This window comes from Gopherus evgoodei, chromosome 9, assembly GCF_007399415.2.
Source record: "Gopherus evgoodei ecotype Sinaloan lineage chromosome 9, rGopEvg1_v1.p, whole genome shotgun sequence".
Lineage (NCBI taxonomy): Eukaryota > Metazoa > Chordata > Testudines > Testudinidae > Gopherus > Gopherus evgoodei.
Window position 1 is genome coordinate 108,618,398 of NC_044330.1, and position 13,136 is coordinate 108,631,533.

At 49.7% G+C, this 13,136-nt stretch overlaps 2 protein-coding genes across 11 annotated transcripts in view; both read left to right on the forward strand.

Annotated features, from left to right (window-relative positions):
• Positions 1-5,501, forward strand: part of NONO (non-POU domain containing octamer binding) — a 117,311-nt gene extending 111,810 nt beyond the window's left edge. For all 5 annotated transcript variants that reach the window (XM_030575928.1, XM_030575924.1, XM_030575925.1 and 2 more), the window contains one exon: positions 4,758-5,501. In XM_030575928.1, the coding sequence (XP_030431788.1) occupies positions 4,758-5,012 (255 nt within the window). In that variant the 3' untranslated portion in view covers positions 5,013-5,501. The remainder of the gene's footprint in view (positions 1-4,757) is intronic.
• Positions 1-13,136, forward strand: part of LOC115657755 (rho-related GTP-binding protein RhoG-like) — a 39,990-nt gene that overhangs the window by 1,219 nt on the left and 25,635 nt on the right. For 4 of the 6 annotated variants that reach the window (XM_030575936.1, XM_030575931.1, XM_030575935.1 and 1 more), the window contains exon 1: positions 11,545-11,669. The exons of 1 other annotated variant lie outside the window; for it this stretch is intronic. The gene's annotated coding sequence lies outside the window, so the exon portion shown is untranslated. Of the gene's footprint in view, positions 1-11,544; positions 11,670-13,136 lie in introns of those variants that run through there. One more of the 6 variants, XM_030575939.1, reaches the window with a different exon arrangement.

Consider the following 13,136-nt stretch of genomic DNA (forward strand, 5'->3'; position numbering starts at 1 on the left):
AGTCACCCCTTAACCTTTTCTTTAAACTAAACAAGCTGAGCTCACTATCAGGCATGTTTTCTAATCCTTTAATGATTCTCATGGCACCTCTGATTTAGCAACATTCTTGAACTATGGACACCTGTACTGGCTACAGAGTTGGTCAGTGCTCTTGGGGAAGCATCGCCAAGTACAAATGTGAACTCTACAGAGCCTCTAGTGCTGGCATCCCAGAGTCTTATCCTGGACCTTCTCATAAGGCAAGGGGACATCACGTTGTCAAGGTTTGAGCCTCTCCAGCATATCCCCTTGTGGCTTTGCCAGTGCACTGTGCGCCCCCGTCAGGTTCTCTCAGTCAATTACCAGACGTAAGCTGGCTCCAGAACATGGACCAGCTTCCTGGGGCCTGCTTTACTCAGTTGTTTATAGAGGTAACTTGCTATGTTAGTTGCCCCAGGTCACTCTGCTCTGTGTCCCTATAAGAGTCCTGGTCAGGTCTTTGTCCCAGATCAGGAAACACCTCTCACCCCATTCACCTTCCTGGAGCTGGGTTGTACTTCAGACAGTCCCTGACTCTCCTTCTGGCAGAAACCCAGTTCACTGCCTCGGGCTGGGCTGCAATTTAGCCAGCTCCAGGGCCTTAGCCAACTTCTCCCTCAAGTGACCACTTTCACCTCTTGCTCCTTGCAGGTCTGCAGACAGCTGCCACCAGCCAGCTTTATTACTCCTCTGGAACAGCAGCTCCAGAGCAACCTTGCTTGGCACCTTGCCTCTTGCTGCAGGGACCCCACAGGAGTTAGCAGCATGCTTTGGTGGCTTCTCTCCAGGAACCCTTATTTAGCCATTCCAGTAACTCACCCCATTCCTGTCCTCTGATGGGCCTTTATAGCTCCAGGTTTAACTCCGACCAACCAGACTGGCTTCACTGGCCCCTGATGCTCTGAAACTAGGGACCTAGATCAGCTCGGCTTATTAGGGTCAGCTGCCTTGTGGCACACTTGTTCCTGGGCCATAGCGGTGCCCAAGAGCTGAGCCCAAGAGCTGAGCCCAGTTCCATCCAGCTTGAGCCCATCTCTCATGGAGCCAGAAGAGATCCTGTTCCATTCAGATTTTGATATTTAATTTTCTTTTCACTTGTAGCTGGAAAGATCTGGGCAGCTGGAAGTGCTGTGCTAGCTGAGGCAGTCTGAGTTTGCTGGAAGAGGTTACTCAGCTGCCATTTTGTAGAGCTCAAAGAAATCCATTGGACTTTTATTGCTATGATTTATAAAGTGTTTAAAAGCATGCTGGATGGCTCATGGAAACAAGAAAAGAGCAAGGCCATGCCCCAAAAGAGCCTGTATGCCAACTTTAAAAAAGAATGTTAAGATTCCAAAGTCAAGCACTTAAAAGTTATGAAATGCTAGAATGAAAGATGCTGGTGCAACCTTATCTCAGCCCTCTTGGGTGCACATATTACGAAACAGTCTTAATTACACAATCACATACTGTTTTTTTCCACAGAATTCCTGCCTCATTCAGTGCACAAAAGGAAGGCTGGTGTTCATTCAACAGTTTTTCTCCATATTGTCTAATGTGTGACCCCAGGCCTTAATTACAGCACACTATTCAAACTCTGCTCCAAATAAAATTTAATTTTCTCATAGGCTTTTCTATGGCACTCATCATTGTACTATCCACCCAACTCCGATTCATCCCAGGAGCACCTATTTTCCATCAAAGCATGTTCAGTGGCATCAAATATGCTATACTCATGGCATCCCACATCAGCCCTTCCAACAATTTTGCCTGGGATCAATGTCCTGCTAAGTGGCCTATAGTTATCCAGGTCATCTTATTTATGCTTTTTAAATATTGGCACAATATTAGCATTTTCCCAGTCTTCTGAAACTTTCCCAATGTTCCAAATCAACATTAATGATGCCGAGAGCTCCTAGGCTATATTGTTTAATAGTCCTGAGTTTAAGTTATCTGGTCCTGTTGGCTTTAAAGAGTTTAATTTTAATTAACTAGTTGCATCCTCTGCACTGAATGTCATGGGTCATGTGGAAAAAATACTAGTGATCATGTAATTAGAGACTGTATCATGGTGCACCCCCACAAAGGGGGCCAAATTAAGGGTGCACTGGCAGCCTTATTTCTAGCATTTCCTAACTTTGGAATGCTTGACTTTGTAATCTTAGCATTCTGCTAACACCGTTTTTGTGCCTGATTTGCTAGAGGGCCATACACTTTGTAGTATCTGTAGGCTGAGCCATGAGCACAATGTACACAACAGGAGTTCCCTGCATTCCTCCATTCCCTACAACAGGCTCCCTGTGGGCCACCCTCCCATACCCCAGTGTTTCAGGGACTCACAGCAATGCTTTCCCCCATCACCTCTGGGGCTTTGTGTGTCTCCCATTCTCCCCTTCACCACATGCCAAGGATTCTGTCTCCCCGTCTTTTGCTCCAGTCCCCCCATGTCAGGAACTCTTTGTAGCCCCCAGCTTTCCTTTCCCCCATACTATGGTCTCCCATTCTCCCCCCCATGCCAAGGACTCTGGGTGCCCCCCTTACCTGTCCTGCAAGCGATTCAGTGTGTTCCCTTGCCAGGGTACCCTCTTCTTCCCCTCCACCCCTCATTACTTTTCTCCTGTCTGAGAGAGAAGTCATTAAGGCTGTTTCCATTTTAAACATGTGTTGGGTCAGTGGGCAGAGCAGAAATGGGGAGGGTGTTTTACTAGAGAAGGGGTTAATGGCTGCCAGCAACGAGGTCTGTGATCTGGAGACAACTACATGTTGGGTTGAAGCTGATGCTTTACTACCCATATGCATGGGTCTCCATGTCCCTCTTCTGGCTCCTTGCCCAGCCAGTCCCATTCCCCCCCACAATCCAGGCTCCTCATCTGATCTCAGTACACACACACACACACACACACACACACACACACACACACACACACACACACACACACACACACACACACACACACACACACACACACACACACACACACACACACACACACACACACACACTCTCTCTCTCTCTCTCTCTCTCTCTCTCTCTCTCTCTCTCTCTCTCCCTGGCCCAGTCTCCTTCCTCAGACAGTTCCAGTATCCCCTCCCATTCCTCATCCATTCTATTGCCCCTCCCCCCCATGGCTCCTACTTCTGTCCCCATCTCCCACTGGCTCCCACTCTCCTGGCCCAGCCACTTCCAGTCTCACCCCTCCCAGCTCACAGTCCAAGGTGCCTTGGCCCAATCTACTCTCTCCTCCTTCAGTCTGACTACCCCACCTTCAGGCCTTCTCTTGTCCCCTCCACATTTGAGTCTGTCTGATTTCTCCTTCACTGCCTGGCATTGCGAGCATGAGAGAGAGAGAGAACATCTCATGCACTCAGTTCTCATACTGAGCCTCAGAGTAGCCCACAACAGCAGGGAGTAGCAATTGTAGGGAACGTCCTGCTCGGTCCCTGCCATGTGGGACTGAACCAGCCTCAGTGCAGTTTTCAGTGAATTTAACTGCCAAACACTAGCAAGTCTCTGCTGAGCACCTGCAGACTGAGATGCTTTCAAAGACACAAACGTTGACCAAATGTGGGCATGTTTCCTAAGAACTGCAAAAGGCACGTCTCTCACACCAGGGTAATCCCTCTGCCCTGCTCCGTCCCTGCAGTCTGCAGAGACGTGTTTGCACTTCTCAACCAAAGAACTGTATGAATGTTTTTAACCTAGGCAAAACAATGTATATTTTCCCTTAGCTCATTCTAAGAACATTTTTTGCTAAAACTTTAAACAACCAGATAAAAATCAAGCCTGATGCAGACACTTGGTGGAGAACATTTCAGCCCAAATGGTTACAATTTGGCAAAGTTATATACAGCTGAAAGCAGGGTGAGTGAGTGGCCAATCTTATAGCCAGCATGCCCAGTTCTACCTGTAATTCAGACAGTGAATGACAAGGAAAAGGTCAGAGAGTGGCTGAGTGTGACAGTGGGGCCTGTGGCGACACCATTTACACGTCTTGGTGCTCTGTAACATGTTTTGTTTATCTCTTCTCTGTGCAATCATACAGCATCCTTGGGTCACCCAGTTTTCTCCTGCATCGGGCAGAGTGCCCACATGCCCACTAACTTGCCATGCATTTCAGCCAGGGTATGATTTTTCTCATAATTCACAGCATTCCTTCTGTACTTTTGCAATCAGTAAGTAACTGATCCTTGGGCAGGCCTGTCATTCCTCCTTTTGTGCAATGTGAGACACAGGGAAGTGACATGACTTAACCAAGGTCACATGGTAAGTCTAGTACTGCCAGGATTAGACTCGGGACCTCCTGACTCCCAGCTCTTTGCTCAATCCTCCAGACCAGGCTGCCTCCCTATTCTACTAATATGTAGCCTAAACATTCTCTTTGGTAATTTCTTGCTCCTCCCGCCCCACTAGCTCCTGAGTAGGTAGAGCAGGGGTGGGGAAACTTTTTGGCCTGAGGGCCACATCTGGGTATGGAAATTGTATGGCGGGCCTTGAATGCTCATGAAATTGGGGGTTGGGATGTGATCAGCCCCCCTACAATGCAGCATCAGAAAATCCTTGAGGAATCATGGTGTTAGTGTCCCAGGTACTGAACTCAATGCAAATGCTTTGGTTTTCATTCTGCTCTGCCTCGTCTTTACACTGACTTCTTGCTTCTCTAGGAAAGCACCATGGGCAAAAATAATGGCTAATACTAAATGTCTGGCCAGAGTGTGTCTGATGAACCCTTACTGTGACATGCCTGCCCCATTCTTTCTAGGTCATTGATGTACAGAAGAGCTTTGTAAACATGGTGCCCACAAAGGTGGAAATCACCCTGCAAAAGGCTAGCCCCATGACCTGGGCCAAACTGGAGCATCTCCAGAGCAGATCTCAGCCCAAACAAGACCAGACCGAGAAAGATCCAGTGGATGCTGAGGACCCCGAAGGAGTGCAATGGGAGGAGTCAGATGATAGCTTGAGCTGGTCAGAGGAGGCAGATGAGGAGCAGGAGGAAGGAGCAGTAAGCAAATGACACTCATGTAGTGTCTTCAAAACAGAGATTGAAGTCTCTTTCTTTCAAAGACAAGCATGTGGGACCCCAGAACCATCTCCAGGTGAGCAGATTGAATTCCCTGGAGACTGAGGGCCAGCTCTGAATTTAAAGCTGCTAGAGACACTGCCTCCCAAGTGTAAAGAGTTCAGCTCACCTATGTCTCTCTGACAGTGTCTACACTACAATATTTCTTGTACACTTGGGAAGAAGTTAAAGAGCAGCTACTAAAGTTTGACATTTTTAAATCAGCATTCAGGAGTTTAAAAAAAATCTGGCTGAGGAGCTCACTGGACTGTTAATGTTAGTTTTCATTAAGTCCTGAAAAATCCCAGAAGTTCTAAAACACTGGAGGAAAGCTAATGTTGTGACAGTATTCAAGAAGGTAAATCATATAACTTGGGTAATTATGGGCCTGCCAGTATGACATTGATCCCAGGAAAGATAAAGGAGCTGCTGATATGGGACTTTAATTCTATTACTCCTTTAATTTTTTATTAATAATGCCAATCATCATGGGTTTATGGAAAATAGATCCTGTCAAAACTGATTTGATATCTTTCCTGAATGAGATTACAAGTTCTGTTGATAAGGGTAATAGTGTACCACATAACATTTTGATTTAAAAAAATTGGAATGATATTAAGACGGCACACACTGAGCAGGTTAAAAGCTAGCTAACTGATAGGTCTCAACATCTAATTATAAATGGGGAATCATCACGGAACAGGTGTGTTTCTAGTGGGGTCCTGCAAATATCAGTGTTTGGCCCTACATTATTTAATATCTTTATTAATGCCATGGCAGAAAACATAAAACCATTATTGATAAAGTTTGTAAGTGACCGAAAAATTGGGGATGGTGGTCAATATGAAAAGGAGAGGTCACTGATACAGAGTAATTTGCATTGCTTGGTAAACTAGGTGCAAGCAAACAATATGTATTTTAATATTCATAGATTCCATGTTGTAGCGAGGTGAGACTCACCAGTGTACCACCTCCTGCAGGTTGTCCTGGGAATTTGCTCTTCCAGCCCAGAGCACCCTCTGCAGGCCAGTGTCTTGCCTGCCACTGGCCCCCATGTCCCTCCCGGACCCCAGTGCCCTTTACCCTGGGGTTCTGCCCCAGCAGTACCCCTTTGCTCTAGGTCTCCTCTCCCTGGGGAACCCCCAACCCTCTAAACCCGCCTTGCCTCAGTGGCTACTGTCAGTCATCATCTAGCCCCCGCCCCCTGGGGCCAACTGCAGTCTGTAAACCACTCCTTGTTGGCAAGGGGGTTAGGACCTGCTGCCATTGCCTATCTCTAGGCTACCCCTCTGCAGCCCCAGTACCTATTTGGCCCTTTTAGCAAGGCCTCTAGCCTGGGGTTTTTCCTGGATGGAGCTCCACAGCTCCCTCTGCCCTTTCCCAGCACTTTTCCACCTCAGGTACCCTTCTCAACTCCCAGGCAGCCAGATCCTTTTCTCTCAAGAAGTTGGAGAGAGTATAGGTGTTAGCTTCTGGCCCACAGCCCTCTTATAAGGGCCAGCTGGGCCGTTATTAAGCTGGCCACAGCTGTGGCTGCTTTCCCAATCAGCCTAGCTTTCCCACCGGCAGCCCTCTCCAGGGCTGCTTTAACCCCTTCAGGGCTGGAGCGGGGTGACCATCCTGAAGGGACCATTGTGATAATCTTCTAGTCTGACCTCCTGTATAACACAGCCCGTAGAACTGCCCCCAAATAATTCCAAGAGCAGAGCTTTCAGAAGAACATCCAACATGGCTAAATGTAAATGTGTAGAGCTAGGAACAAAGAGTCTAGATGGTACTGACACAATGGGGGCTCTATCATGGGAAGCACTGACTCTAAGAAAGATTAGTGGGGGGTGGGGTCATGGTGGCTAATCTGCTGGCTATGAGCTCCCAGTGCAACGCTGTAGCCAAAAGGGTTAATGTGAATCTTGGATGCATGAATAGGGGAATCTCAAGTATGAGCAGAGAAGTTATTTTACCAGGTATTTGGCACTGGTCTCAGGAGCAGCTCTAGGTATTTTGCTACCCCGAGCACGGCAGGCAGGCTGCCTTCAGCGGCTTGCCTGCGGGAGGTCGCCGGTCCCACAGATTCGGCGGCACGCCTGTGGGAGGTCCGCTGAAGCTGCGGGACCAGTGGACCCTCCATAGGCATGCCGCCAAAGGCAACCTGCCTGCCACCCTCGCAGCGACCGGCAGAGCGCCCACTGTGGCTTGCCGCCCCAGGCATGCGCTTGGCATGCTGGTGCCTGGAGCCGCCCTGGACTGGTCTGACTGCTACTGGACTACTGCGTCCAAGGCTAGTGTCCACCAGTGGTGGGATGTGACTTTTTTGACAGGAGAGGCACAAATCACAACATGGATGTATCTATGACTACAAGTTATATGGTAGGTGGCAGCAACTCCTCCTCCTCCGTTTTGAATGGGACCCAATCTAGTGGTGGCCTCTGGGCATGCCTGCTGGATTAGCCCTCACACCCAAGTTAGGTGGGTGAACACCTAATTTCTCCAGGTTCATGGATAGCTCTGGCGTTTAAGTGGGAGGCAGGTGACTGGACACCCAGAATGAGACAGCAGTGCACATGCCCAGAGGCAGAAACTTAGGTACTTAAGGAACTTTTAGCCTGACAACGTAGGTGCTGAGTTGGTGGCTCCTTCATGGAGCCATGAGCACACGTGTGTACCTGGCAGGGTTCACCCATCTTCCTAGCACTTGCCCCGTTTGTGGTGAGAGGGAGACCCTTGTGCACATTTACATCGAATGTGCCAGGTTGCAGCCCCTTTTCTGGCTCCTCCAGAGCCTTCTCCTCTGATTCTGGCTGCACTTACCCCTGCACCTCCTAATCTACACTCACCCCATCCATAGCCCCATTAAGTTGTGAGACTTCCTCATCAACCTCCTCCTGGTGCTGGCCAAGGTGACTGTCCACCATACCAACTGGAGGTGGAGGGACGGGAAAGTACTCTGCAACTGTGGTGCCTATTTTCGCTCATCTCTCTGGGCGGTGACTGTTGGCTCCCTGGACGTCTTCGAGGAGCAGTGGGTACTGTCCAGAATTTTCTGCTCAGTGTCCCCTTCTGGCTGTAACTCTCACTCCTGTCTGGTTTTATCATTTGTTGTCTCCAAACTTTATTGGAGCCCTGGTTTTAGTGTCTCTTCCCATTGGGCTAGGGGATGGGTCTTCAGATGTGGGCGGGTGCAAGCTCCTGAGAACTCAGTAGGTCCAGCCCTGGGAATGGCTTTAGGAGTGCTAGTGTAGATGGGCATTTTAGCCACCTTGCAGTTTATCCCTGCTCTGAGCAAAACACTGGGCACTACACGCACAGCTGCACATCAGCAGAATGGCTGCAGCATGAGGGAGATGGGAAGAAAACTGTTGGTGTAGTTACAACCTCACTGGGAGACACAGAGCATGGAAGCATCCCAGGCACAGCTCAGCCTTAGATAAACAAGCATGCATTCAAGCTATAGCTAGAGAGAGGAGAGGAGAGGAACAGAGACAAGAAGCAAGGAAGCAGTCTGGGGGGAGGAGATGGAAGGGAAGGAAGGAAGGGACCATGAAGAGGTGCATCACTGATGGCCTCAAGTCTTTCTAATTTATGTGATTCCGAAAGGGCCTGCATTTCTAGGGGCTCAACGTGCATGCACATACCACACAAGCCAGAATGCTGTCCTTGATTCTATTGATGCCTTCCAGCTCCACTGACCTTCGCTCACAGCAGAGATTAAACACCCAGCCTGCTCTGAGGCTCTCCCAGAAGCTGCAGTCTGCATACCTTAAAGTATAGATGCTGCAATCTGGCTCAGTAGAACCAGAAGGACAAGATGTCCCAACTGAGTCAAGACATTGAGACACTTTAGCACAAGTCCTGAGCTCCAGCTCTGATGGTAGGGAGCACTGGGTCCTGGACTGGAGTAGTAGAGATGTATGCTCCATCAGACAAACATCCTCATTTAGGAGGATTTTGAGGGTGTAACTGGTCCTGATGTTTGGAGGCTTCTGCCACCCCTTCCCCTGGTTGTCCCATGATCCTTCCAGTATATCCTCAGCCTTCCCCAGACCTAATTAGACTCTGCTTTTTGGGTCACTGTGGCTGATGATTCTTTGGGGTCTTGGTTTCCCTCTTTATGGCACCTCCCTGCAACACTTACTCTGCACCAAGTATGCTTCTTTGGCTTCCCTGCCTCAGCCCTGATTGCCTTGTATCCAGGCACCCCTCCCTGCCGACTGGTGCTGGCTTTGATCCTTTTCTTCAAGGCTTTAGTGATTAGCACATTGCTCAATCTCACAGACCTCAGCCCTGCCCACCACAAGGCCCCTCAGTACAATGGGGCCAGAGCCAAGCAGAGTCAAACAAGGTGCCTGAGAAATTGACTCTTTCACCTGGCTGTAGAGCAGCCAGCAGCACAATAAAGCTACAGAGCTAAGAGCTTTATTAATAGTAACCCGGAGTGACAAAGATAACCAGTCCTGCTGCTGAATGAATGAACTCCAAGTGCCTCCTGGCACATCTCCCCTCTGAACTCCAAGAGCACCCTTCCCAAATTACCACCATTTCTACTAAAATAGGTGAATAGAGAACAGTTCAACATGATCTAACTATAAATCTTCCCCAGAAGGCAAGACAGCCTGCCTGAACCTCTGAGCTTGCTGAGATAGTTATTCTGTCTCATGTTCAGTGGCCCTCATGTAACTGCATGTGCTGCTATCTTCTCTTCTGCTGCTTCTTTTTGTTCTTGTTTTTTAAATACTCTAGCCCTTTTCCTTCTGTTTGACTTTAATTGTGTCCTCTCACTATTCATAAATTCCCAAGGCAGAGGGGACTATTGTGATCATCTAGGCCTAGGGTGACCAGATGTCCTGATTTTATAGGGTCAGTCATGATTTTGGGGTCTTTTTCTTATATAGGCTCCTATTACCCCCACCCCCATCCTGATTTTTCACACTTGCTGTCTGGTCACCGGATCTAGGCCAGTGGTTTACCACTGTGAGATGCATTCACGCAATATATACACTACCTGTATGGCCCTGAGGATGTCACATGGACTGCAGCTGTGTGCTGTTTGGGTCACGGGTTGAGAACCACTGATCTAATCTGACCTGTATAACACAGGCCATAGGCGACAGGACAGTGGACTAGATGGACCTTGGAGCTGAAACAGCCTGTCAATTCGAAAAGCCTATGAGAGGGGACTTATGCTTTTATGTTAAATGCTGTTCATTTTGTTTCCTCATCTCCCTATGCTCACTCATCCATCCCCCACACCTAGGTTTGAGTTTAAACATCTTCTGCATTGTTTAATTTCTTGTAGTAGTATAACACAGAATTATGTTTTCTTAAAAAAAATTATAAAGAATTTTATAAAGACAAAACATTAGTTTGGGCCCAAATTACTTCTGGCATTTGTAAAAAATATGTGGTCATTGGGAGCTAGCTAAGTACTGAACCACCTCCTGTGGGTTCCACAGTGCCTCTTGCCTTCTCTTTTTGACTAAGCTTTCTGGAGCATGGAGTGTCTTTATACTTGCATTATGCACAACACAGAGCACATTTGTGGTTAAGAAATAATAAATAGGTGAAGTTCTCCACCCAGATACAAGTCACTTCTGTTAACACGTTGGATTTTGGATCCAAGAGAGTTAAGTCTAAAGCTGACTGCAAAGAGTTACAAAGGGATCTCACTAAATTGGGTGACTGAGCAACAAAATGCCAGATGAAAATCTATGTTTATAGGTGCAAAAAAATGATGGGGTCTAAATTAGCTGTCACCACTAAAGAAAAAAGATCTTGGAGTCATTGATAACATCAGCTCAATGTGTAGCAGCAGCCAAAAAAGCTACCAATGCAGGCACCATCAGGAAGGGATAGATAAGACTGAAAATATCATTAATACTTCTGTATAGCTCTATAGTACACCCACACTTGGAATATGAAGGGCAGTGCTGGTTGCCCCAGCTCAAACAGATGTATTTTAATTGGAGAAAGAACAAGGAAGGGTAAGAAAAGGGCTGGATCAGGCACTAACTGCCCTGTTATGGTCACACCTGCTGAGACATGGAGCACTGGCCACGGGTGCAAGACGGGCCACTGGGCTAGATGGACGATTGCTCAGACCCAGCCTGGCTGCTCTGATCACGTGTCCTTACAGGCCGGCTCCCCTGCATACAGCGCCGAGCACACACGGCGGGAATCCACAGGCTGGCACTGCCCAGGGCAGGCCCGACCCCGGGCACCCCACACCCTCCTGGGCGGTGCTCCCTGCCCACGTGAGGCTGGGCTGAGTCCTCCGACCCCCCAGCCCAGCACGCGCCCGGTGGGTGGGCCTGGGAGAGTAGGGGCGGGGCCTGGGGATGGGCAGCGTGTCCAGGGTCGCAAAGCCTCGTCCCGACTTGCGGCCCCCAAGGACGATTCGAGCGGAGTCGTGGAGACCCCGGTATCGCCCGAGGAAAGCGCTAGCTCGCCCCGAGGTACTACATCTCCCAGAGGACACTGCGTTCACAGGCGCGCACGCGCAGGGCGGGTTCCTGGAGGTTACTCGACTCTTACCGGTCGTTGCCGCTGAGGGCCCGAGCGCGAGAGGAGCCTGCGGCGAGTGCGGTCTCCGCCGGCCGACTCACCCACCCACCCAAGGTGAGCGCGGGGCCAGCTCCCCGGGGGCGCTCTGGCCGCGTGTCCCGGAGCCCGCCGGGGGCGGTTCCGGGCTGCAGCGGCCGCGGGCCGGTGTCTCGGCGTCTCGCCCGTGTAGTGCGCTGGGAGGCCGCGCGGGGCCCCGGTAGGGAGCTGGTGCGCTGCCTCCATCTTGGGCCCCTCAAGGGCGCAGGGCCGGGCCGGGCCTGGCCTGGCCTCCCGAGCGGGCTGAGCCGAGGCCCAGCGACAAGGCGGCTGTGGGCGAGCAGGGGCTCGAAGTCGTCTGGCCTGAGCCTCGCCCCGGCGCAGGCTCGCTGCGATTATTCCCGTCGGGCCCGGGGCTGCTCTGTGCCGCTCTCCGTGAGGGGACCAGGTGACGCGGCTTTGCAAGGGTCGCGTCGCTGCCCCTGCTGTCTGTCTGGAACACCCTCCGCGAGTCTTGCCTTCCCGCCGGAAGCAGGAGGCATTGTGTGCTCCACCGTCTGTGCCTGTTTCGGGTTTTTCATACCTGCCTGTCTCCAAATGCTTGAGTTAACGTCCGTGTCAACTGAGGGTTTCTCTTCCTCACTTTCAAGGACCTGCCCGTCTCTATGGGTCCGTTGTTGTCTTTCCTGCTTTGTGCGCAGTGCCTCTCCGCTAAGGATCTCCCCCTCATCTACTTTATTTTCATAGAAAACGTTTCCTCACAGGCAGGGCTTTGGAGCAGAGTGCGGAGCAACTTCGGAGCAGTGGAGCTGCAGGTTTTTGCCTGGAGCTGGAGCAGAGCCAGAGCACAGCTCCAAAGCCCTGTTCATAGGTGTTTCTCTTTCCCCACTGCCCTTCCCTGTGGAATGTCTTTGATTTTTTTTGTAAGAAAAATGTCCTCCAAATGCCTCCTGTAAGATGCTCCTCTTATTGTGTGTGGTGGGGATTCTATTAGTCTACATCTTTCCTGGCAGTTGCTTGGGTAGAGAGCTACCCATTTCTGAGGTCCTGGCAGTTGAGAGTGGCATGAGAAGACTTTTGATTTGCAGCCTCTGCTGCCCCATTTGCACTTTGGCTTCTCTCAGGGAGTATCCCTTGTGCCTGCAATGTCCATAGCTTTCCCAGCAAGCAGCCAGAGTATTACTGTGCTCTGCAGAGTTTTGAATAGCACCCTGAAACTGATCAGAATTATGCAGAGTATATCACACCACTGCTTGGGAAAGTGGTGGGCTGCAGTTGGGGCCCTAGTGCTGTCTGTCAGAAGACTCAAGAAGGCAACGTAACCTGAATATAAGACACGTGATCTTTATAACCACAAAACCTATCTCTCTTTCTTAATAAAATTGTATATTTTGTAGAAAACAATGGCTTAGGCCTCCTACAGTTAAAATAGAAAGCTTCAGTTTGTCACTAGCAAGTGAAATTTTCAAGTCCTGATCCAGGAGAAATATTTACAGTTGGTGGCGCTGGCAAGCTGTCATTTTCTCACCAGGGCGGTGTCATTCT